General features: G+C 52.5%; 1 protein-coding gene across 7 annotated transcripts in view; it reads left to right on the top strand.

Annotated features, from left to right (window-relative positions):
* The window catches only part of UNC13A (unc-13 homolog A), a 63,016-nt gene extending 45,017 nt beyond the window's left edge, over nucleotides 1-17,999 (top strand). For 4 of the 7 annotated variants that reach the window (XM_045991651.1, XM_045991647.1, XM_045991646.1 and 1 more), the window contains 10 exons: nucleotides 853-858; nucleotides 2,459-2,497; nucleotides 3,644-3,673; nucleotides 5,069-5,125; nucleotides 5,492-5,572; nucleotides 6,466-6,613; nucleotides 7,590-7,646; nucleotides 10,421-10,513; nucleotides 11,425-11,584; nucleotides 13,105-17,999. In XM_045991651.1, coding sequence (XP_045847607.1) covers nucleotides 853-858; nucleotides 2,459-2,497; nucleotides 3,644-3,673; nucleotides 5,069-5,125; nucleotides 5,492-5,572; nucleotides 6,466-6,613; nucleotides 7,590-7,646; nucleotides 10,421-10,513; nucleotides 11,425-11,584; nucleotides 13,105-13,405 — 972 coding nt within the window. In that variant the 3' untranslated portion in view covers nucleotides 13,406-17,999. The remainder of the gene's footprint in view (nucleotides 1-852; nucleotides 859-2,458; nucleotides 2,498-3,643; nucleotides 3,674-5,068; nucleotides 5,126-5,491; nucleotides 5,573-6,465; nucleotides 6,614-7,589; nucleotides 7,647-10,420; nucleotides 10,514-11,424; nucleotides 11,585-13,104) is intronic. The other 3 variants (XM_045991652.1, XM_045991648.1, XM_045991649.1) reach the window with 2 other exon arrangements.
* Nucleotides 18,000-25,867: the final 7,868 nt, after the last annotated feature.

Genomic DNA, 25,867 nt, shown 5'->3' with positions numbered 1-25,867 from the left:
CCCCTGTGGGAGCCCAGAGAACTTGATGCCAAAGGCATTGGGGCTCAGAGGTCAGTGGGGCCATTCAAAGATCAGAAAGGTCGCATATGGGCCAAAAGTCATCAAAGAATCAAAGAACTACTTCATGGGTCAGATATGTAAATGTCAAAGAAGTCAAGTAGAGTTAAGAGGTGTCTAAGAGACATAGAGGTCAAATGTGGGTCAAGAGGTCATAGGAAGGTCAGAGATCACCCAGAAAATAAAGAGGTCAGATTGGGAATCACAGTGGTATCATCAGAGGGCTCTTAGGGTCTATCAAGAGAAAAGGAGGGGAGATACCATGGTCTTTGAAGATCAGAGACCAATAGAACAGAGGGCTCCTAGAGGTCAGCCAGAGGTCACAGAGAGCATCCAAAGTCAGAGAGGTCAAGCAGAGGTCAGCATTCATCCAGGGATCAGGACCATGCCTCTGGAACCCTTTTGGTAAAAGCTCAGAGATCCTGTTCCCCAGGGATCAGCCTTCCAGGTGGGATTGGGTGAACATCTGCGGAGGGGTGTGGCTGCGCTTGGGTTCCTCCAGGGAGGTGTGGGGGCCTGAGGACCGCAATGGCACACAGGCTGATGGCACAGCAGAGTGAGAAGACATTCCTGGGGATGGGATGGGGGAGGCTTGGGGAGGGTTGGTAGGGTGCCAGGAGGCAACCATGGTGGGGGAGGCCTTGGACCTCCGTCACCTGCCGGTCTCCTCTGGGCTGGGCAGGGGCACGGGGTCCCCCCCTCGGTGCCTTCTCCGCTCCCTCCCTGGCCTTCCTGGGAGACTCATGGTGACTTATTCCCCCCTCCCCACCACCCTGCCCCCATCGCGGCTGACAGATGATCGTAAGTAGAGGCCCTTCTGTCCGTCTGTCTGTCCGTCCGCTCTGTGTCTGGACTCGGCCCACCGCGTGGCTGCATCCACCCCACCCAGCGCCCCCTCCTCACCCACCGGCCCCCCACCCACTGTCCCACTTCCCGCCTAGATGTGCCTGTGTTTGTCTGGGACGGGGCATGGGGAGGGGGCGGGGCCGGGAGGGAGGGAGGCCACGCCCACCCACCCCGCCCCCCACCCCGCCCCATTGTAAGTGCCAAAGAGGTGCTTTCCTGCTCCCAAACCCCAAACCCTGAGCCCAGCACCCTCACATCTGACCTCGTCCTTTAGTTGGAATTCACCCTTACTCCCATGCTCAGACTCCACCAGGATATTGGTCTCTCCCCAAAGCTAGAAGGTTAAAAGTCAACGGAGTCCCTCTGCCTCCCCTCTGGGCTCTGAACTGTTAGCAACCATCCAAAATATAGGCTCTTACCACCCGGGTCCCCCTACTCAGCTGTTCAGCGCAGACCCCCCACCACCACCCCTGCCTTCCCACTCCCATCACAGGACCACATGAATCCCAGACACACACCCAGGCACCCAGGTGGGAAACAGTATTCGTGACTTTGGTGACAGGCAGACTTGGCGTCAAATCCCAGCCCAGCCACACTCTCTGTGACCTTGGGAAGTCACTCTTCCCAATAGAGTTCCAATCTCTATTTCCTTGTCTGGAAAAAGGGGTTAACTGCAGTAACTCTCGGAGGGTTGTTGTGAGAACCAAATGGGATGATGCATTAAAGTGCTCATCTCTATGACTACCTGTGGCAGTGCTCACTAAATTAGAGCTAATATTGTTGTTGGTGGTGGAAATATGTAAACACATACTAGGCAGAGATCAATAAAACCACTTCAGAGTCCCCCTTTGTGGACAAGACAGGCTATTATAAGATTTCACCTGTCAAAATTTCGTAAGTGCTCATCTCACTCCTTGGTAGCTGCAGCCTGCATCTGTGGCTGTAACCACTTGGTGGCAGCATACCCAACAACAGACAATGTGTTTGTGGGCAAGAAGCTAAAGGGATTCACATTATTGGTGATGCTTTGTATGCTAGACCTCGTAGTTGCTCTTATAGCCCACCTTCATAACAACCCTTTAAGTGAGGTGGATATTATTATTATTCCCATTTTGCAGATGAGGAAAACTGATGCTCAGAGAGGAGGAGTCACTTGCTCAAGGCCACATAGTAAACATATGCCAGAGTCAGGTTTCAAATTCAGGTTTGTCTGAATTTGAAGCCTGTTTGATCTCCTGTTGACCCAAGAAACAAGATCCTAATATATACAGTAAATGTAAATGGGTTATATTTTGGCAATGACTTCTCTTCTTTCTCTCTGGCTCTGTATTTCTATTTCTCCTCTCTCTCTTTTCTATCTCTCTGACTCTCTTATAGCTTTTTAAGAGTTGGTCATTAAGGTATGCACACATTCTCCCATGCAACCCAGCAATCAGCCCCCTGTGCAGTATAGATGCCCCTTACCTCCTGTCCCCATGAGTACATGTGTGATCACCCTGGGTTCCCACCCCACATGGCTTGCCAGGTTGATCACCCTGTGACATTGTCTCTGCAGGGCAACCTCTTGAGAAAACATGGCAAGGGATTAGAAAAGGTAATGAGGGCCTCATCTGTGCTGAGGTCCTGAGCTCTGGTGTCTGGTGCATGTGTGTGTTCATGTGCATGGGTAGGAAGGTTAGCTGGGGATCATAGGTAAAGGCAGGTGTCCTAACAAGTCCCACAAAGCCAGAAATCAGAATGAGTTGATTCTCCAGGGACATGGCTTGGAGTGTGTGTGCCTGTGTGAGCAAACATGTGTGCAAAGAGTTCCCACCCTCTCATAACAAAACCCAAAGCACTTATCTCAGCTCTGGGCTCAGCTGAATTCTGTGGCTTTGAGAAGGGCCCAGACACTGGACCACTGCCCTGGACTGAGATATGTGTTGTTTTTCACGTAGATTTTAATGTTATTTTTACTGTTCTAATGGGTGTTTGTTGTAAGGAGATGGAAGCTGTGGCAATACATGAACAGTTGCCCTTGCTGTGCATTCATGCAGGAACTATCATATCTATGAGCACACAAGGGGGGGTCTCTGCTTCATGAACATGGGTTGTAGGGCTTCCTTACTCACTCATCCAGCCCTTTGTGTGTGGGGGGGGGCACACTCACTGTTCCAGGCACCATACACCTGTAAGTGCATCCATGCGGAGGTGAGTGTGTGAGTTTATGTGTGTGATTGTGCACACATGTGCAAGTGTTTGGGAGTACATGTGTATATTTCAGTGTGTGAGTTCTGTGTGTACATGTGCTGATCCAGGTGTGTGTGTGTGTATAAACTTTCTGCACTTGTGTGGATATACTTGGGTGTGTGTCTCTACATTGAGGGAACTTGTGATACCTATAAGTACATTTCTTTTCGAGTCAAGCCTGCTGGGGAAAAGTCTTGGGGGTTGGGAGAGGAGAGAAACCCAAGTTCTTTCTCTTTTCTCCCCCTCCCCAAGGAACCCCATTCCTATACAGGCTGTTCCCCAGGTGATGGGCTGGTTGTAGCCTCTTGGGAGTCTGGTGTCTGGCCAGAGCCCCCAGTGGGAGACAAGGGAAGATGCCTAGCTGGGGAGGGGGCCCAATGTTAGACTCAGGACCTGGGGGGCAGCTTGTGGGCTGGGGAGTGGGACTGTGCTTTGAGGGGGCAGGGAAGCCCCAGTGAGCATCCTCCCAACAGCCACCCAAACTCTGACCTCCACCTGATTCTCTCCACAGGGCAGGGTGAAATTGCCAAGCCACTCAGATGTAAGACCAGCCTCTCACTGTCTGTCTGGCTCCCACCCCCAACCCCCTCCCCACCCCGTGCCTCCTTCCACCTCTGTGGTCTGTGCCGTCTGGGGGCGCACTGTGAACCCGTCTGTGGTCTCTTCTTCCTTTGTTTGTCTGGTTTGCTTGTGAGGGTTGGTGGATGGGAGGGAGGCAGGAGGGGAGGAGGGGTGGCAGGGAAAACCAAGGACCAGACAGCTGGGCTCCTAAGTAGCTATGCCTCAGGACAGCCTCAGGGAATCAGAGACACAGAATCGAAAGAGTAGCAACAGCCAGGATGATGGTAAGGATATTAGTAGCAGCAGGATAACCAGCTCCCACTGGCCAGCTGGTAGACCGTCAATGTGATTCCAAGCATCCCAGCTGTGAATGGCCCTCCTCCCTGCCTAGTCCTGCTTAGGACCCCAGACCACCCCAGGGCCCAGTAAATGCAGGACCTCACTGATACTTAGGCCTACCCTATGCCCTAAGCTAGTATAGGTGCCCCTGTTAACCAGGGAAGGAAACAGACCCAGAAAAATCCAAGGACACGCCTCAGGTCACCCAGCACAGTGATTGAGGGGGACAGGACTCATGGCTTCCAGGCCAACCATTGCTCCCAGCACTGCTCATGACCTTGAAACCAGATGATAATAACAGTGAACATTGAACAAAGACACATTTAGCTCCAGCTAAACCATGAAGTGGATATGATTTTCCCCAACTAGATAGGAAAGCTGAGGTTCAGAGAGGTTAAGTGACTTGCCCAGGGCCACACAGCAGAGCTGGGATTTGAACCCAGGCCCACTCGGCTCATTGGAGCCATAACCAGGATGCCATCTTGCTGGTGTCTGTTTTGGGTGGGGTGGGGGATGGGTACTGAGGTGTGTGTTGGTGGGGAGGATTCTTCCTTTTACAGGGTCAGACTAACAGCCACCCAGATGACTGGGGAAATTCTCCCACAGTGGCATGGGGCCCCAGGAGTTGTGGTGGTGGGGTCACCAGAGCCCATCCCATAGTTTTCTTAAAACCCCCTGACTTTGGGTTGGCAAACCTGTCCCAAACTGACAAACACCACCCAGGGCTCCCCGCACCCATGGCTCCTCGCTGCCCACTCTTTTTCTTCTCTGTCCCACAAACCTGGGGTCCTGGTGGAGGTGGGAGGGTGGGTAATGTGCCCACACTGGGATTTGCAGGGACAAAGTCACCACCTCCTCCTCAGCACTTCCTGAAGGGGAGCTCCAGACCTCTGTCCCTGGGACACAACCATTGCCTTGCCCAGAGCCTCTGGACAAGAACCAAGATGGTGTCCAAGGCTAAGGTGTCAGTAGGGCCGTGGGGATTTGTCTAGACGACCCCCACCCTCACTTTGGCTGTGACTGTTGTTACCTGCAGGGAACCCAGATGATCTTCAACGCAGCCAAAGAGCTGGGTCAGCTGTCTAAACTCAAGGTGAGGCCAAGGGTGGAAGATTGGGGTGGGGAAGCTTCCTAGGGGAAAGGTCGCAGAATGGTGACATGTTCAAGGGACAGAAACCCTACTCAGACCGATTTAAGCCCTATTTATTTGCTCCAGTGTGTTGGGAAGATCTGCAAAGCTCAATTCAGATACAGTTTGATCAAGAGTACAAATCATTTATTCAACAAATATTGAGCCCCTGCCATGTGCCAGTCATGTGTTAGGTACCAGGGACACAATGATGAAAAGACAGACCCACTACTGAACTGGTCAGGGTTTTACAGGGATGAGGCCCATAGCCAGGCAGATCTCTAAGGTGGGGCCTGTCTGCCTACCTGGGCCCTCTCTCCATCCATCCAGGACCACATGGTACGAGAAGAAGCCAAGAGCTTGACCCCGAAGCAGTGTGCAGTAGTTGAACTGGCCCTGGACACCATCAAGGTGAGAGGTCCCACCCCTGTCCCATCCCAGGTGGAGCAGGCAAAAGGTCTGACTGGTGTAGACATGGACCTAGGCTTGAACCCACCTTACTTCATCCAGTTTAGAAATACTCCCTGATGACTCCTTGATGCTTCCGTCAGTTCCAGGCTGGCTGATGGCAGGGCCCTGAGGAGCCCTGGGTTCAGGGGGCCAGCCAGATACAGACAACCCCAGCTCTGTGGGGCCAGGGTAAGGTAGAAGGAAGGATGGGAGCTGGAAGAGCCCAGGGAGGGAGAAGAGAGGGCTTTCAGAAAGAAGGCATGTGGGAGGTGGGTCTTGAGGAATGCACAGGAGTTTGCAAGGCAAAGCAAACAAAGCATCCTAGGCAGAGGACCAGCCCATGCAAGAACTCAGTGAAAGGCACCGTGGTGTCCATGAAATGAAAACTACTCTGAAGGGATTTTTTGCTGAAATAATTATAGTAAAACAGGAGGGTGGTCAAGGAAAGTTCCTTGAGATCTTAACCAAGGGAGGACAAGGAACCAGCTATGGCAAAATAAGGTGCTTGAAGTTGTGTAGGGGCTGGGGGCGTCCCACCAGGGAGCACAGTAAGTGCAAAGACCCTGAGGCAGGTACGTTCTAGGGAAGACCTTTGGAGAAAAGGCTGGGAGGTTGCAGGGTTGGGGCCACAAAGGGCTTGAGGAGAGGCTAGAAGCATAGGTATTATTTTGAGAGGGCCGGAAGCTCACCGTCGCCTTTGGGGCAGGGTTGGAAGTGGCAGAGTAGCAGAGCACGGCTGGGGTTTCTGAAGGAAACCCCCCCCCCAGCCCATCACCACTGAAGGGCAGCGGGGTTGGGAAGGGGGATTGGGGCTGCCTAAGTAGTCTCACCTCTCCCCACCTTGTCCTCCACAGCAATACTTCCACGCGGGTGGCGTGGGCCTCAAGAAGACCTTCCTGGAGAAAAGCCCAGACCTGCAGTCCCTGCGCTACGCCCTGTCCCTCTACACCCAGGCCACGGACCTGCTCATCAAGACCTTCGTGCAGACACAAGCGGCCCAGGGTAAGCGGCGGCCTGCCAGCCTGCGGCAACCCAGCCCCTGGCCAGCGAGGCTGCCACTGACTCACCTCCTCTGTGACGTGGGCCGGGGCAATTGACAGCTCCCGGGAGCGCCTGAGCTGCGTGATGGCACGTGGCCAATGAGTGAGACTACTCCTGGGGGCGGGACCTCTGACGTCATTGGGCCAGGAGGTGATTGGCATCTCCTGGGAAAAATCTGTGACACCGTGGGACCAGGAGGTGACTGAAAGCTGTGGGGCGGGACTTCTTTGAAGCGGGACCAGGGAGTGATTGACACTCCTAGGGGAGGGATTTTGAAGTATTGGATTCAGGGAGTGGTTGACATCTGGGGGCGGGGCATATGATGTCATGCAGCAAAGAAATGATTGACAGCCCCGGGGATGGGAGGGATCCCAACCTGGAGGCGTGGACCGAAAGGGAGTTTCCATTTCTCAAATTCTGTCTTTCTCTGTCTCTTCTCTTGCCTCTGTCTCCTGTCCCTCTCTGAGTTCACACACAGCAGCTGGGGCTGGGGAGAGCAGGACTCCAGGGTCCTCGTTCCCCTCCGTGAGGACCCCATACAAAACTGGTCCTAAGACAAGGGAAAGAAGTTTGGCCTCTGACCCAGCAGTGCGGTGGGAGGGAGAGCTGCCATCAAGCAGAAGCTGGGGGCAGGGGAGCGACCCCCTCCCCCCACAGACAGCCCAGGGCCTAGGGCCCTCCCTGGGCGTCGGGCCTCCAGTCCAAGCTGCTGCTTTTAGTGTCCCCGGTGTTCCCCCGGAGCGGGAGGCTGTCTGTCCGTCCGTCTGCAGCTGACGTTTCTCTCTCTCTTGTTTCTCCTCCCTCTCACTCGCTGCCCCCTCTCCGCGCCTCCCCTGCTCCCCGCCACGCACACTCACCCTCCATCCTCGCCTCTCGCTCGCTCGTCTCTCCCCTCACCCCTCCCTTCCCTCCTTTCTCCACCTTCCCCTGTGATTAGTCCATGGTGGAAAAGGGACTAGGTTTACCCTTAGTGAAGACATTTATCCTGAGAAGGGTACGTGCCTCCGCCGCCCGCCCGCCCGCCCGCGCCCGGTGCCCGGTGCCTGCGCCCCTCCCGGCCCCGGCTAGTAAAAGGCCCGTCCTTCCGCCTCCCCGGCCTGCCGGGCTCGGCCCAGGCCAGACTGGCTGTGGGGGCCTAGATGGATGAGGGGGAAGGACGGCTTGCTGGTTCCACGTGGGGAAGGAGAAGCGATTCCAGTCGAACCCGCTTCTTCCTGGGTGCATCTCAAGCCAGATCCCGGGTCCCCTGGACAGCGCCTGCACGGTTAAGAGTGGACTCAGATCCCAGTGGGCTCCGATCCCAGCTCTGCCACTCCGGTGGCTGGGCGTCTGCGGGATTATCTCATCTCCCTGAGTCTCAGCTTTCCCATCTGTAAAACTGGAACAGTCAAGGGCCTTAATTCATAAGATTATTTTTAGGATTAGATGAATTAAATTGGGAGCAGTTCTTGACCTGTAATACATGTAGTAGCTCCCAGGAAGTGTATTGTTGTTGTTACTTTATTATTATTAACTATTATTATTACTGATGTCATTCTTCCAAGCATAGAAAACTATCAGTTTTCAGGCTCTAACTCTGAGCCAGCGTTTGTACCAAGAAGCATTTCTTGGGGATTTTTGAAAAGATTTCTCCCAATTGCCCCACAGGGCGGTGCATCGTTATTCCACAGATGAGGAAGCTGAGTCTCAAAGGACATTAAGCCACTTGCCCAAGGAACCTTCCCCTACAGGGGCGCCAGGGACTTGGGGAGGGGTGGGATTGGGGTAAGTACAGAGAGGCCCAGGAAAGACCCTTCCCCTTGGAGCCAGCAAACCACGGGATGGGGGCGCCCAGCATTGCCCTCCTCCCCCTTCTTACTAGCTTTGGCCATGGTCTGACCCCTCACCCCACCCACCACTGTCCAACTCCCCCCCTGGCACCCTCAGTCTGGCCCGGATTGAGCTTGCTGAAGCATCAGCCTTGGGGTGGGGGGAGGTGAGGCTGAGCATGTGACTGGTTGGGGGGAGGGGGGATCCAGAGCCTGAGATGACAAGGAAGGTGGCCTGGGGTGGGCAGCGAGGTTGGGGGGTTGCACGCCCCAGTAGTGGGGTGATGGGGGTCTCCAGACCTCTCTGTCCCCTGAGCCTCAGTCACTTTCCACCCAGTGCCAGGTAACCCGGATTAACCTTGAACACCCACCCCTGACTCCCCCTCTTCCTCCCCCCCATGCATGGGGTGCTCAAGATGTGGGAGCTTCCTGAGGGGCAGGGAAGGAACCCGGGGGTGCTGGCGGTCACAGGTCCCCAGGCCCCACAGGATGCCCTTTCCAGAGCCACAGAGAGAGAGACAGGGACAGAGCTTTTCAGCTGCCCCATTCAGTGACCCCATCAGAACCCATCAATAAGGGCATTGTGGTGGCCACAAACAGAAGCACACCTTACCCAGAACCAAGCAGACAAGGGAATTTGTGGGCCTGGAACTGAAAGATTAAGCGCTGTGTTGACATCAATAATAGCTGGATCCAGAGTTTCTGACAATGTCCTTGGTCACTGGTCTCTGTTGAGACATCTGTGATGTAGGCTTTTCCCTCATTGGGCAGACAGCCTTGCCAGCTTAGCACCAGACTCTTTCCTCAGAGTTACAGCTAAAGTCCCAGAGCTAACTCTGATTGGCCCGGCATGGGTCACATGACCATTCCTGAGCCAATCTCTGCAGTTAAGGTCAGGGAATGCTCTGATTGGGCAGCCATGGTTCATGGTGCAAGATGGAGCCATGAGATCTGAGGTGGGCTTGGAGGCCATTTCTCAGTGGAAACTTGAGACTCTCTATTGAAACAGGAATAGAGTTGGGGCAGGGAAAATAAAGATAACCCTACAAGCTGTCACTTCAGAAGAAGTGAGGACTCTGGGTGAGGTTATTACCAGCGTTTTGGAGAAACAGTGAGGAACCCTGTGTGGCTGGAGCAGAGTGAGCGAGGGTGAGAGTGGACAGAAGTGAGGCAGGAGAGGAGAAATAGTGAGGACACATTGAGAGGGACATTGCAAAAGGACTTTGATTATTTCAGAGGGAGATGGAAACCATGGAAGTGTTTTGAGCAGAGGAGGGATTTGTGCTCACCTAATAGGATTACTCTAGCTGGTGTATGGAGAGAAACTTAGAGGAGGGTTCGGGAGACAGGGTGGGGGCTACTGCAATAGTCCAGGCATGTGATGATGGGGGATGGAACATGATGGAGCCAAGGAGGCAGGCCAGATTCTGTATGTATTTTTAAGATAGAATCAGTAGGATTTTCTAGTGTGTGAGTACTTCAAGAGGGAGTGAAGACAAAGAAGGGAGTCCCAACAGTCCGACCATTGAAAGAGAAGGAGGAAGTCACAAAAGAGTGAGAAGGAACAGCTAGTCTGTAGGAAGAGAACCTGAAGAGTGTGGCATTGGTGCAACCAAAAGGAGAAAATGAGACCCAGGAAGCCAGGGTGTGTACAGTGATGTGTAAGATGACGACTAAGTTTTGACAGACAGTGGAATGAGAAAAATCGAGGGCAGATGCATTAAGCTCAGAGAAGTTAAGAGATCTACCTGAGATCATGCAGCAAGGTAGTGAAAAGCCCGAACCCAGCATTCTTGGCTTCCTAAGGTCACTTGACATCACAGCCTCACCCTCAGTGCCACCCTGTTGGGGCTGATGACCTGGTGCCGCCAGCACATGGTTGATGGGAAGTGGTCCAGGTCCCTTAGAGTGGGTGGGAAGAATGGATCTCATGCCAGGCATCCTCCCCTACCCCGCCCAGGCTCGGGTGTGGAAGACCCTGTGGGTGAAGTTTCAGTCCACGTTGAGCTCTTCACTCATCCAGGAACTGGGGAACACAAGGTCACTGTGAAAGGTGAGTAGTCTGAGGTGGGAGAGGGAGTGCCTTTAGCCAGGACTCACTAGGTCCTATGATAGAAACCAAACTCAAACTAGCTTAAGCAAGAAAAAACATTTTTCATTTTAAAAAAAAAAGTTTCATGAAACTAAACATTCCAGAAATAATTCACCCTCAGGCATGGCTGGATCCAGGGACTCAGTGTTATGGGATTTAAATCCACCGTCTTCATCTCTCAGCTCTGCCTTCCTTTTGTTGGCTTTTTTTTTTTTTTAATTACAACACAGATTGAACTGTTTTAACCAAGACCTAAAATGACAGTGGCTTAAACAAGAGAGAATGAAATTTTCTCTGAGGTAACCAAGGACGATCAGCCCAGAGCTGACATTGGAGGCTTCACAGATTTGGGCACCCCTGCCATCTTTTGTTGCACTTTTTTTTTTAAGATTTTATTTATTTATTTGACACACACACAGAGAGAGAGAGATCACAAATAGGCAGAAAGGCAGGCAGAGTGAGAGGGAGGAAGCAGGCTCCCATCCGAGCAGAGAGCCTGATTCAGGGCTCAATCCCAGGACCCTGAGATCATGACCTGAGCCAAAGGCAGAGGCTTAACCCACTGAGCCACCCAGGCACCCCTTTTGTTGCACTTTCATCTCTAATAGGGTACCTTTCCTCCTCTATAGGGTACCAAAGAATTCAGTACCCAGCAGCATCCCAGCCTGCAGCTAGAAGGAGAAAGTTTAAGCCACAACCTGAAATTTGTCCACATCACTTCCTTTCACTAAATTTCATTGGCTGGAACTTAGTCATAAAGTGACACTTCACTATAGGAACGTGCTGGGAAATGTATTCTTTCAGACAGGCTTTGAAATCCACAGCTGTGTAGTAGGGGGCCTGATAGCCTTATCCTCTACTTCCCCTAACAGTCGTGGCTGCCAATGACCTCAAGTGGCAGACTTCTGGCATTTTCCGGCCGTTCATCGAGGTCAACATCATTGGGCCCCAGCTCAGCGACAAGAAACGCAAGTTTGCAACCAAATCCAAGAACAACAGCTGGGCCCCCAAGTACAACGAGAGCTTCCAGTTGTGAGTCTAAGAATGGTTTGGGGCACATGGGCAGGGGACATCTGCTAGGTGAACCTAAGGGTCCACTAGAAGAGGGATGTCTGGTGGGCCGGTGATTCCTTGGCACAGGGATGAGAGGGGTCACATCCTAGGAGAGGGAACTGGAAGGAAGGCACCTTAGTGCATGAGTGACATTGGTGAGGGGATGGGTGTGACCACTCTGGGAGACAAGGAGTTCCCAGGGGAGGCCATGAATGTAATATAACATGTTGATGAAGGCTTGTGAAGAAACGGGGAAGTCTGGGAAGAGGGGGCATGTTGGACAGGGCCATTTCCGGGGCTGTAGACTCAGGTCTAGTAAGGGCCATGAGGGGCCATGATGGGGCAAGGAATGTGTGGGTGAGGGTCTCAGGGGCAGGGGGCAGGTCTCCTGGAGTCAGCAGTGAGCCTTGTGAGGGCTGTCATGGCAGGGCTGGAGGAGTCACAGGTAGGGGACAGGAGCCGGGTGTGGTCCAGGGATGCCTGTCAAGTGAATGAGGGTGGGGTCCTATCCAGATGGGGCATCAGGGGTCCAGAGGGGCAGATGAGCTGGGAACCTCAAGTAAGTCTGATCAGGGTATTGCTTGCGGTGGGCACATATTTGGGTCAGGTGCAAACCTCACGGGGGCAGGATCATGTTGGGGGGGTGTTCTCGGGGGACAGAAGTACAGAGGGGTGAGGGAAGAGGACAAGAATAGGGCACTTGGTCAAGGACTTTGGAATGGCAAGGCACCTGAAGAAATAAATGCTTGGGAGCAGGGGCTTGGTCTAGTTGTGGGGCAGATGTTTCCTGGGGCGGGCAGTAGTACTTGAGGGCTGGGAAGTACAGTGAAGGAGGGTGTTTCTGGGGAGCAGTGTGGGCATGGCCCATCAGGGCAGGTCCCCTGGAGGCAGAAGCCCAGCCTTAGCCCAGCCCAAGCCTAGCTTGGGGGTAGGGGAGGCAAGCTGGAGTGTGTTGGGGGGGTCACTCATGGCGAGTCATGAGAGCAGGTCGTGTGGAGAGAGCCTTAGGGGTAAGAAGGAAGAGCTAGGGAATATGGGAGAAGGGACACGTCAAGGAGAGAACTTGGATTCAGGTGGGAGCCCCGTAAAGGGACTTCTGGGTGCGATATCTGGGACAGGATTGTGGGAACAGCAGCTCAGCTGGCCAAAGGTGTGGACGTAGATATCACAGGGTGGAAGCATGGTCTAACCAGGGAGTCTCGGGGAACTATCACCTGGGTGGGGACGTGGTTTGGCCCGGGGCTGGGAGTGGGATGTGGGGGGCGTTGTAGGTTAGAGGTGGGGTTGGGGGGAGAAGGGAGGAAGGAGAGACAGGACTGCGATTACTGGGGAACAGGGGTGTGGGTAAGGAAATGTGGGCGTGCCCCAGCTCTGGGGGCCTGGGGGCGTGGCCCGGCGCGGAGGCGGGGTCAGCTGTAGGGGCGTGGGAGCCGGCAGGCGGGGCTGTCCTTACGCCCAGCCCCCTCTCCCCCACCCCCTCACCCCTCGCCGCCCCGCAGCACGCTGAGCGCCGACGTGGGCCCGGAGTGCTACGAGCTGCAGGTGTGCGTCAAGGACTACTGCTTCGCGCGCGAGGACCGCACGGTGGGGCTGGCCGTACTGCAGCTGCGAGAGCTGGCCCAGCGCGGGAGTGCCGCCTGCTGGCTGCCACTGGGCCGTCGCATCCATATGGACGACACGGGCCTCACGGTGCTGCGCATCCTGTCACAGCGCAGCAATGACGAGGTCGCCAAGGAGTTCGTCAAGCTCAAGTCGGACACGCGCTCCGCCGAGGAGGGCGGTGCCGCGCCTGCGCTCTAGTGCGGGGCACGCGGGCGGGCAGCACTGCGCCTGCGCACGGGGCGAGGCGGCGTCTGCGCGCTGGGACCTCCTGGAGGGCGAGTCTTTGGGCTCTGTGCAGAGGGCTGGCTGCGCCTGCGCCCTTGACTTAGCTCGCCCCTCTAGGGAATTGTGAACGGATGACGCCCCGCCCCCTCAAGAGGCCACGCCCTAGGGCGCTATGAAGGAAGAAGCCACATCCCCTACTAGAAGCCAAGTCCCCAGCGCCTAGGGGACCTTTGGAGCTGGGATGGGAGGAAGTCCCGCCCCCTATGGAGGAGGCCAGATCCTGGGGCTCTGGTACGGGGAGGCCCTGCCTCCTGTCCCCTGGAAAAGCCATAAGATGGGTCCCCAAGCCCTGGGGCCCAAGACCAATTGCCAAGTATGGAACTCTCAGCTCCCTCAAGGGGCGGGCCCTGGGCAAGGGGCAGGGCTTCCTGGAGTGCCCCTGGGGTGGCCTAGGGGTTGGAGGCACTAGGATGTTCGTTGGAGGGCCCAGGTTGGACCAGAGTGTCTTTTCGTTTTGTGCAAAAAATACACAGGGACGGAGGGGAGGATGGGATTTCAAAAGCACATGCGCCCTCGGGCGCCCAAACCCTGGGGGCCGAGTGGACGGCTCTGAAGCACCCGCGCTGCCCCCACTTCCCTCTAGGGGTTTGCCTCTCCTTTTCCCCCAACATACCCCATTCTCATATCATAGCGTTCAACCCACCCATTTAAGAGATGGCAAAACTGAGGCCTAGAGAGCTGCTTGAGACTTTGCTGAAGATCCCAGTGCCACACCCTCTCCCTACTACTCTCTTTGGCCTGAGTGCCCCATTTAAGGGTGGGCTGAGATCGGATGACCCGACAAAGCTCCCCATTGCTGCTAACCCCTCTTCAGGGGACCTCCCCCAATTCTTACAAGGGATGGGGGTTCTGGGCCAAGACCCCCATTGCCCTCCCATGTCTGGCTGCCCAGCAAAATCCCTGCCCTTGACCCTTTCCACTGGGACCCTATGGGGAGATTCTGTGAGAACTCTAGATCTCCCACCCAAAAAAGAGAGGATTTGGGATTCCCTGGACCCAGGCACCCCCTGAACCCCTTTTTCCTCTCCCAGAATTCTCCAGGCAGGCAAGAAAGAGACCAGAAACTCTAGGGGTGTGTGTGTGTGTGTGTGTGTGTGTGTGTGTGTGTGTGTGTAAATATATAAACATACTTGGAGCTTAGTCTCCAAAACCTTATTCATTCATTCAAACATCGTGCTATAGGATACCTCCAGGTAGGGCCTCTACCCGCCTAAAGCTTTTCCTCCAGGAGGCAATAGTGGGGCAATCTGGCCAGAGTCAAGTTTCCCCATTGCAGTTCATGCAGGCAGAACGTTTTGGGAAAGTTTGTCTTGGCCTGTCTTTGCCCGCAGTCTGCTTTTCCATGTTGGATGGGTGCTTGTGTGCCATTTGTTTTGTTGTTGTTTTTTTTTTTCTGCCAGACTGACAAGTACAAGATTCTCTTGTACTAGGAAAAAATTAAAACAGGGGCAAGGTGAGGAGTAGCTGGACTCCTGGAGTGATGGGGCTTGTGTCAGACAGCAAAGTGAGGGAGGGCTTTCCGAAGAGGTGAAAAAGGAGAAGGAACCACCCATTAGAGAGAAAAAGCTCCAGGCGGAGGGAACAGTAGGTGCAAAGGCTGAGGTGGGTAGGCCTGAAGCACAGCGAGGTCAATGTGGCTGACGAGGGGGACAACAAGGAGGAGGTGTTGATGTCCGGGAGCCCTGTGGAGATGTCAGACCAGGCAGGGCCTTCTATGCTGCCCTGGGGAGATTTTATTTTATGCTAAGAGACTTGGGGAGCCCCAGGAGATTTAAAAGCTCAGGAGAGTCTGGAAGTCAGGTTTCAAAAGCTCCCTCTGGCCACCTCATGGAGAATGGACCAATGCAGTTTGAGGGAGAGGCAAAGTGCTTTGGGAACACTGAAACTAATACCTGAGAAGATTTTTGAAGGATACATTAAAAAGAAAAAACAAACTCACCCCTTAGATGAACCCCAGTCCACTGGGTACAGTTGTTCCACGTTGTGCACTGCCCAAGGGGTTTGGCATTTCTATGGAGGCCATGTGCAAACCGTAGGCATGAGAGTTGTATGTTTATATTGACGGTTTCCTGGTATGTGAACACGTCTGGAAGAAATGGCACTACTTTCTCAGAGAAGTTACCTGGAGGTGTTCTAATTTAGGCAGATTTTAGGCAGAATTCAGGTCCCAGAAGGTTCTGAATCAGAGGTTAAGATGCCAGTTTTCCAACAGGATGGTGGGGGAGGGGGCTGGGGCAGGTGGGGGTTGGCAAGGAGGGAGCTTAGACTCTATTGCATGGACTGAGAGATAGATTTTAAATTCAGACCACCTTCAGGGGTAGGTGGGAGTGAGGTGGATAGATGATTCAGGTTGAGAACACCAGCAACAGCCCTAAGGGGAGGTAATATGACCTGGAGTGAACCCAGAAATATTTATGGATGACCAGCAGGAAAAGGGGGAGCTGAGCTTCTGCCTGAGAGAGCCAACTTATTTCCCAAGAGTCCTTGGGAGTCTTTGGTCAAGGCCTGCCCATGTGTGTGAGTGAGTGTGTGTGAGTGTGTGTGTGTGTAAACTTCCCCAGCACCGCCCAGACACATGGGGGGAGCTTTAAGTAATATTTGTTGAACGACTTTTTCTGACTCCCAGGCTAGAACTGTTTTGGAAATTTACTCCCTCTTCTTTCCCCCAGAGAACTCCTATTTATCCCTCAAAACCCATCACAAATATCCTCTCCTGTAGAAAACCCTCCCTGATCCTCAGAACTTCCCCCCAGCCTCTGTCCCTGATGCCGGGGGGCTGGGAGTTGTCTGTGACATGCTTTATTTCCCCCAACTAGGGTCTGAGGCCTCTGGATAAGCCCAAATTCGCCAAGTACGGACTGGGCACAGGGGGATGACAGGGAGGGTATGCCTAGTAGAATTATGTCTTGGGGTGGGGGGTTCACATGCATGTCTATCATGTCTGTCCATACCAACCTTCCCCTCCCACATAGACCTGGGCACAACAGAACGTGCGCCAGCAAGACTGCTGCTGAGTCACATGACAGAGTGGAGAGAGGGTGAGAGCAGACAAGGAGGAGACAGGAAAGGAGTCTCAGGGCCTGGAAGCCTTTGGAACTAGAAAGTTCCTGTGTCGGAACAAGTGTCAGAGAGGAGCAGGGTTTCCCCAAGGCCATTCACCACCTCACCTGGGGTGCCCGAAGTTCTGAGCCCTGGTGGGCCCTCAGGGTTGTATCAGACCTCATTTCATGCCAGGAACATGCCCTAGATTATCACGGGTCTGGGAAAGGATAAAGTAGGGTTGGCTCGTTGTCGGGGAGGGGGAGTGTGACATTGAGGGGCGTTTTGGACAGAGCCTATCACTTCTTCCTGTGCCCCCCCCCCCAAGAGGGACAGTGTCCCAGAGTAAGGACACAATGAGAGAAGAGGGAAGGATAGAGAGAAAGAGAAGGGGAGAAATCAAGAGGGTGAGATCATGCCCAGGAAGATCTTGAGGGTCTCTAGGCAGTGGGGCAGCAACGGGGGGTAGGGGGGGAGACACAGAGCAACCTTGAGATGGAAAGAGACTCAGAGATGGGGAGAAAAGTAGGGGATCTAGAAGGAAGAGGAACCCACTGTTCTCTCTGGCTCTCACCAGCCCATCCTGGAAGGATTTATGTAAAATGAGCAGGTGCCTGGCCTTGACCCGCAATCCTTCCCAGGCCCCAGAGCCTGAAACCTCACCGTGCCCCCATCAGAGATGCAAAAAACTTAACACCCAACTAGAAATCTTTGGGACCTCAGAGACCTTGCTGTCCCCCACACCCTGCGCTGTTCATTTTGTAGATGGGGACACCGAGGGGCGGGGCAGAGCAGGGACAGCCCAGAGTCGCCCCTAAACTCTGCTGCCCCAGTAGAGTGGGAGGGGAGCTCACTGGGGGGTCGTTTCAGATCACGACACCGTCTGCCCCCTGAACATCCTTTCCTAAGAACTGTCAAGGACCAAAGTCGTCTTCGCTGACACGTGTTGCTTTTCTCTTTGCCTTTTATTTTCTTAAAGAGAGAAATCAAGTTGACGGTGTCGAGTAAGACCTCCCCCATTCCCCAACCCCCGCCTAACCATAGTGGCTCTCTTGAGGCACTGGTCACAGGCGGAGTGGGCACCCCCACCCCCATGCATCCCAGGCCATACAGCCAGGGGTACTTACTTCGCACCCCTGGCCCCGGCCCCCTGAGACCCCCCAAACCTGGCCACGCAGTCGAGGGGGGTTCTTCCTCCACACACCTTCTCTTAGCATGTGATTGCAAATGTGAATTCAAAATGCTGTTTGTTTGTTTGTTTTAATTCCATCCCGTTGGTCCGGTGTCTGCACAGACGCCACCCCCCTCCCCCATCTCTCTGTAAATATGTGACTTGGAACAAATGTTTAAAACCAACGAGAAGTGGTCATGAATGCATGGTGTTGAGATGTTTTGCACTATTCCGACTTTTTGGTCTCTGTAAAAATATTTTATTAACAGCAGACATTAAAAACGGCAAAAGCACCCAGCCTCAGACGCGCGGTGGCTTTCTTGGATTCCAATATCGGCAACAAACTCACGGACCCCTTAGTCCGCAGTTGAGTCCGAGTTGAGTCCCCTCAACTCGCAGATGCTGATGAACACACTTCCCGCCCACGAACGCAACTGGTCCACAGGTAGCTTTGGAGAAGGGAAAGTGAGGCCCAGAGTGGGGGGATATTGCAGAGCGGGGAGAGCCGGGATCTGATAGGGCTTTGGGCAGCTCCTGCTCTTAGCTCAAGTGACTTAGGACACGCTCATACTCACCCTACAGCCCCATGTGCGGCTGTTGTGCTGTGTTTTGTTTTGTCTTTCCCAGCTTAAGTAATAAAAATGTATTGAGAATTCCTGGGATGGTGGTGATCGCCTCCCAGCCTGGAGGGAGGAACCAACACTGCAAGAAATCCCTCAGAAATCACACTGTCCTGAGGCATGTGGGTGGCTCAGTCAGTTAAGCATCTGTGTTTGGCTCAAGTCATGATCCTGGAGTCCTGGGATTGAGCCCATGGTCTGAGCCCTGGGTCAGGCTCCCAATGCAGCAGGGAGTCTGCTTCTCCCTCTGCTCTTCATCTTGCTCATGCTCTCTCTCTCTCTAATAAGATTTTATTTATTTGTCAGAGAAAGAGAGAGAGTAGGGGGAGTGGAAGGCAGAGGGAGAAGCAGGCTCCCCACTGAGCAGGGAGCTAACGCAGGACTCGATCCCAGCACCCTGGGATCATGACCCGAGATGAAGACAGACACTTAACCAACGGAGCCACCCAGGTGCCCCTCTCTCAGATAAATCTTTTCTTTTTTAAAGATTTTCTTTATTCATTTGACAGAGAGAGAGCTTAAGTAGGCAGAACAGCAGGCAGAGGGAGAAGCAGGTTCTCCATAGAGCAGGGAGCCTGATACAGGGCTCGATCCCTAGACCCTGGGATCATGACCTGAGCCGAATGTAGCCGCTTAACCAACGGAGCCACCCAGGCACCCCTCAAATAAAATCTTTTTTTTTTAATATTTTATTTATTTGACAGAGAGAAATCACAAGTAGGCAGAGAGGCAGGCAGAGAGAGAGGAGGAAGCAGGCTCCCCGCTAAGCAGAGAGCCTGATGCAGGGCTGGATCCCAGGACCCTGGGATCATGACCTGAGCCGAAGGCAGCGGCTTTAACCCACTGAGCCACCCAGGCGCCCCCTCAAATAAAATCTTTAAAAAAAAAAAAAAGGAAGGAAAGAAGGAATCACACTGTTCCAACACCTCTGGCCAACATAGGAAGGCACAAAATCGTTCCCCAAAATTAGTCAGGCTTTGTTCATCCAAGAAGTGTAGGGAGGACAGATGCAGGAGGGACCATCACATGATACTGGGGGTGAGATGGGAGTGTGCTGGGCCCCCAAGCTGGTTCCTCAAAAACCAGGAGAGAAACCAATCTGCTTCTTCTCTGGGGGTGGAGTTCCCAGTCACCAGGCTCATTTCTTACCCTTGACAAGGCTGTCACTGCCCTGAGTAACACTTTCATCCTGTAAGTTCAGGTCAACGTCGTCAGCAAGGTTGTTGGCAGTGAGACAGACGCGGTTCTGTGATGTGAATATCGTCCTGGAGATGTTCTGGCTTGCCGGGTCTTACGCAGTTTGATAAATCAGGGTTCCTGCCTAGGCCTCCTCCAGGGGGAGCGGGTTAGGGCTAAGGATCCTAAGGATCTCACCCCCTCGCCCCAACCTTACCGCCAGCCTTTCTCTGGGCCATCAGTCCAAGGCTGTGCTCAGATAGCTCCTGCCCAGTCCCACTTTGGTCCCTACCTGTTTTGTTTTTTAAGATTTTATTTATTTATTTAACAGAGAGAGAGAGAGATCACAAGTAGGCAGAGCAGCAGGCAGAAAGGAAGGGAAGAAGGCTTCCTGCTGAGCAGAGAGCCCAATTTGGGGCTCGATCCCAGGACCCTGAGACCATGACCTGAGCCGAAGGCAGAGGCTTAACCCACTGAGCCAGCCACGTGTGCCTTGTTTTGTTTTTAAAATGTAGCAGGTGAGAATCTCATTTCATAAACACTCAAAGAACAAAACCTTATTTTTCTGCAGTTGAATTTAATTTTTTTTAAAGATTTGTGTATTTATTAAAGAGAGAGAGTGTGCAGAAGTGGGAGGGGCAGAGGGAAAAGAAGAGAGACTCTCAAGCGGACTCTGCACAGAGCCGGACATGGGGTTCGAACCCACGCCACCTGAGATCACAGCCCCAGCCAAAACCAAGAGTCAGACGCTTAACTGACTTAGCCACTCAGGGCATCCCTACAACTGAATTTAATTTCTGTTTTGCGCCCCCATCCCACCAGGGAGCAGAAATGGAACCTCACTCAGCTCAGGGTTTCCTCTCTCTCCTCTGAGACCAAGCAGTTTCCAGAGCTAGACGCATGGGCTACACAGCGCGACTTCTCCATCACGGCTCATTCCCTGACCCAGGGGACAGGCTTGTTTGCTGCTTGCGACCCCAGGGGCTCAGCCCTGGGTCCCGTGTCCCTCAGCCTGTGGTCTCCGTCATGTCACCCGCGAGGCTTAGGGAGAGAGGCTCAGTCCTGCTGCTTGGTGTGCTCCGAGAACCAAACAGGCTGGCTTTGGAACCGCTGAGGCTCGTGGCCAACGCTGCACCTGTGGGCATGGGACCTTCTCTCTGGAGTGAGGGCAGCTCTTCTCTGACAAAGGATGTGAATGAATGTTAGACGTGTGATGTTGACGGGGAAAAATCAGTCTTACACATCTTCACAGGGCATGACCATGGCAAGCAAGCCCAGCAACGAGTTACATATATTTACAAACACAGATCTAGTTTCAGGGTACATACGTGTGATTCATTTAAAAAAAAAAAAAAAAGCACAACATTAAGGATTTTTTTAAAAAGGAGGATTCTACCTCGTATCATCAAGGGGGCTACTACCAAAAACCCCAGAAGGCAGCAAGCTTTGAGGATGTGGGGAAATCAGAACCCTCGTGCCCTGTCAGTGAGCATGTAAAACGGAGCAGCCTGGGTGGAAAACAGGAGAGAGAGTCCCAAAGAGATTAAAAGTAGGGGCGCCTGGGAGGCTCAGTGGGTTAAAGCCTCTGCCTTCGGCTCAGGTCATGATCCCAGGGTCCTGGGATCCAGCCCTGCATCAGGCTCTCTGCTTAGCGGGGAGCCTGCTTCCTCCTCTCTCTCTGCCTGCCTCTCTGCCTACTTGTGATCTCTCTCTCTCTCTGTCAAATAAATAAATAAAATCTTTTTAAAAAAAAGAGAGAGAGAGAGAGAGAGAGATTAAAAATAGAATTACCATATGACCCGGCAATTCCACTTCTGGGAATATCCTCTAAAGAATTGAAAGCCGGGTCTGAAAGAGATATTTGGACACCCATGTTCAGAGCAGCATGGTTTACAAGAGCCGAAACATGGAAGCAAGCCAGTGTCCATCAGCGGAGGAATGGACCAGCCCGAGGTGGGTTATCCACAGCCTGCAAGACTCCTCAGCCTTGAACAGGAAGGAGGTTTTGACCCAGGTCTCAACACGGGTGAATCTCAAGGACCCCTGCTGAGTGAAAGCAGCTGGTCACCAAAGGATGAAGACTTTTGATCCCACTTGAGTAGCCAGATCCGAAGAGACAAAATGTAGGACAGTGGGTGGCAGGGGCTGGGCAGAGAGGGGAGCAGGAGTTTGTGTTTAATGGGGACAGAGTCCCAGTTGGGGAGGATGGAAATTTCTGATGACTGCGCAACACTGTGAATGTACTAAATGCTGTGCAATCGTCCACTTGCATACGGCTAAGTTCATAGTATCTGAATTTCGTCCCCATTTTAAAGATTTAAAAAGAAAAACAGTTGGCTGGATGGTCTTGGGCCCCTGGGCCAGAGGGTGCCAACCTCTGACCTAATCCATTATTCAACTCCCCACTCTTGCCTCTTTCTCTGCACCTCCCCTAGTCTGTGGCTAAACTCCAACACCATCCCCGTGCTCACCCCACCCTCCACTGTCCCTGAACCCCCAGCCTCAAACTCACCCTGTCCTCCTGCTCTCGCCCCCACCCTTTAATCTACTCTAATCTCACTCCCATCTCCCCACACCTCCTCATGCCACCTGCCAACACGGCACGATCACCCAGGGAACAAGATAAACAGTTTCCTGGAGGGCGTTACACATTTCTGTGATTCATGATCTATGTGCGATTACATTTCATTACATAATTTATTATATCGCATGGTAATTACTGTCTTCCTAATGCTGCAATTACATATAATAGGTTCCGTGATTATGCATCCTACAATTACACAGTCATTCTTCCCATCACCGTAAAGTACAGTAATAAACAAGGAGGAAGCGGTGGGTTGACTTCAGAACCCACCCCGATCCAACCCCTTTCCAGGCAGAGGCTACAAAGCTGCAGCCAGGCTCATAGTTTCCCACAGCTGGGCACGTGTTCAGGTCCGGCTATGGAGAAGCCCGGGGGCGTCTGAAAGGCAGAGGAGACCAGAGCTGTCTTGGTTTTTCCTTCCCCTTCTCTCTGCAGCAGCCAGCCATGGAAACACCTGTTGTTCTGGAATCTGCATTCCCTTCTCCAGTGACAAACTTGGTGGGGGTTGAAAAGCCGTCACGGCAGATACAAAGGTGGCATTCTATTTCTGGATTGCAGATACAGGGTGTGCGCCCAAAGTCAGAGGTTTCAAGGACCTCCGGCACCCTGCTTTGATTTGAGGGAGCCTTGGTTCCCCCCGGTGAGCAGGTTCTGCAGAGTCATTCCTGTAGGACCAGTCCTGGTCCTGCTCCCCTGCACCAGGAGTGGTAAACTCTGCCCCCTGGACCTCATCCAGCCCACTACCTGTTATTATAAATAACGTTGTACTGGCACAAGGCCATGCTTCATTCATTCAGCTCCATCTCCGCTGCTCTCATGCTACAACAGCAGAGTTGAGTAGTTGTGAATTTCCTATATGAAACCCTTTGTGTCAAAAGACCTCAAGGGTTTTTTGGGGGGTGCCTGGCTGGCTCAGTCAGTAGAGCATGAGACTCTTGATCTCCAAATCATGAGTTCAAGCCCTGTATTGGGCATACAGTTCGCTTAAAAAAACGAAAACACCTCAAGTGGTTTCTGTTTCCCACCCTTAATTCTGACTGCTATGCTACATTATGATACATAAGAAATTATGACGCATCCATAGACCCAGCCACAATTACAGCTGCTAAAAGGGTGAATATGGTAGACTAAATAAAGTCTCCATCAAAGATATCCACAGTCCATTGCCCAGACCCAGAATTTTTTTTAATTTTTTTTAAGATTTTATTTATTTATTTGACAGATAGAGATCACAAGTAGGCAGAGAGGCAGGCAGAGAGAGAGGGAGGGAAAGCAGGCTTCCTGCTGGGCAGAGACCCTGATGTGGGGCTCGATCCCAGGACCCTGAGATCATGACCTGAGCCGAAGGCAGAGGCTTAACCCACTGAGCCACCCAGGCACCCCCCAGACCCAGAATTTGTGAATGTTACTTTTTTTTTTTAAGTAGGCTCCACGACAGGGAGCTTGAACTCACAACCCTGAGATCAAGACCTGAGTGAGAACAAGAGTCCCATGCTTAACTGACTGAGCCACTAGGCGCCCCTGTGACTGTTACTTCCAATGACAAAAGGAGCGCTGGCTTTGGCCCCACATATGCTAAAAATTGGAAGGATATAGGGAAGCTTAGCATGGCCCCTGTGGAAGGACGCCTGGGAATGGCAAAACGAACATTGTAGAAGTGATTGAGAATCTTGAGATGATGGGAACATTATCCTGGATTATCCAAGTGGGCCCTAAGTGTAATCCAAGGGTCTTTGTAAGACGGATGGAAGACGGTCAGGTGAAGAAGTAGAAGATGCGATGACAGAAACAAGGGACTGGGGAGATACAGGAAGGGGCTGTGAGTCGAGGCATGCCAGCAATCTCCAGAAGCTGGAAAAAAACGAGAACATGGAATCTCTCCTAGATGCTCCAGGAGGAACCAACCCTGCTGACATCTTGACTATACCCAAGTGACACTGATTTCAGACTTCTGAATATAACTTGTGAGATTACATATATATATATATATATATATATCAGATGATATATGTATATAGATAAATAGATAGATGATATAGATATCTATCTATCTATCTACCTGTATATTCCAGAAGGAAGGATATGACTCTTCTGGAGATTTTATTTAGAATAAAATTGGGGGGGGGGGCACCCGGGTGGCTCAGTCATTAAGCATCCGCCTTCGGCTCAGGCCATGATCCCAGGGTCCTGGGATCAAGCCCCGCATCGGGCTCCCTGCTCGGCAGGAGGCCTGCTTCTCCCTCTCCCACTCCTCTTGCTTGTGTTCTCTCTCTCGCTGTGGCTCTCTCTGTCAAATAAATAAAATATTTTTTTTAAAAATAGAATAAAATTGGGATTTCCTGTCACCACCTCTAAGCTTCTAACCCCTTCAGTCCGGAAGCAGAGCCTGAGAATCTGTTTTAGAGAGAGTTTGTAGCACAGGAAGCTTCACCTCATGCCACAGACTCAGGTCCCCAAGAGGCTGAGTGGGACTGGTGCAGGATTCTCAACGAGAGCCCTGTGGACTCTGAGGCCAAATCAGTCTTTGTCAGGGGATTGCCCTGTGCCCTTGAGGACATGTAGGGGCAACCCTGCCCCCCCATTCTAATAGCACCACCCCCAGTCACCACAACCACAAACGTCTCCAAATGTCACCCAATGCTTCGAGGAACAAAAACACCCCAGGTGACATTCATTGGGTTAAAATAAGATTTAGAAACGTCCCACGTAACTGGAACAAATGAGAAATGACTCCGACGTTCCATGAGAGGTTAATAAACTGGCATCAGTCACCTCCGTAAACACACGAACAGACAGGATTGAGCAAAGAGGGTAAATACGGTAAGAAGGGTAAATACGGTAGCCGCATGAAATGAGCCATGCACACACGTGAATCCAGCATTTTCACGGCATCGACGCACCCAACGGAAATAACTCCAGCAGGAAGGATGGGACGTGTAACATGGCTCTCAGTCGGGCGGTGACTGTCTGGCGTCAGAACGGCCACATGAATGGCAGTCCGTCACCATCGCTGAACATTGTATGTGACAATCCATGAGGAATTCATAGGAGTCTGCCCTGATTAGAACGTCCACAATAAGTTGTTAAATTTAAAAAGAAAATTACTGAAAAACCGGGTGCCAGTGGACCCCGTTTATGGAATAAAAATGTGTAGAGTCGGGCGGGGGGATGGGGGGGAGTTAAATAGTATATGGAACATGATCCTCTTTTTTTTTTTTTTTTTAAGAATCTCTATGTTATTTCTGTAACTTTTTAAATATTTTATTTATTTATTTAACAGACAGAGATCACAAGTAGGCAGAGAGGCAGGCAGAGACAGAGAGAAGGAAGCAGGCTCCCTGACGAGCAGAGAGCCCAATGTTGGGCTCGATCCCAGGACACTGAGATCATGACCTGAGCCAAAAGCAGAAGCTTAACCCACTGAGCCACCCAGGCGCCCCAGAACATGATCCTCTTTTTGAATACGCGTGTATATTTGCACCCTGCACAAGGGTGAGACTGGAAGGTTTTTTCACCAAAGTGTTCATTGTTGTCTTCTCTGAGGATATAGGATTTACCCGGGCTTTTTCAGTTTGCTTAGCTGTATGTTCTAATTCTTCCACAAGGATCGCACGCCGTCTGTGTTATTTTGTAAAAGGCTTGGGTATGCACCCACACGCTCCAAGGGCTGAAGGATCTTGAGAACCTTCCAGGATTTGACGAAGAGCTGGGTGTGGCTAAATGCCCCGCCTCCATCGCCCCTGGGGTGGGACCCCTCAGAGGCTCATGCTCCTTGCTCTCTCCCG

This window comes from Meles meles, chromosome 20 (assembly GCF_922984935.1).
Source record: "Meles meles chromosome 20, mMelMel3.1 paternal haplotype, whole genome shotgun sequence".
Taxonomy (NCBI): Eukaryota; Metazoa; Chordata; class Mammalia; order Carnivora; family Mustelidae; genus Meles; species Meles meles.
Note: the sequence above shows the minus strand (reverse complement) of the source record. Positions and strands in the feature narration are given on the sequence as shown.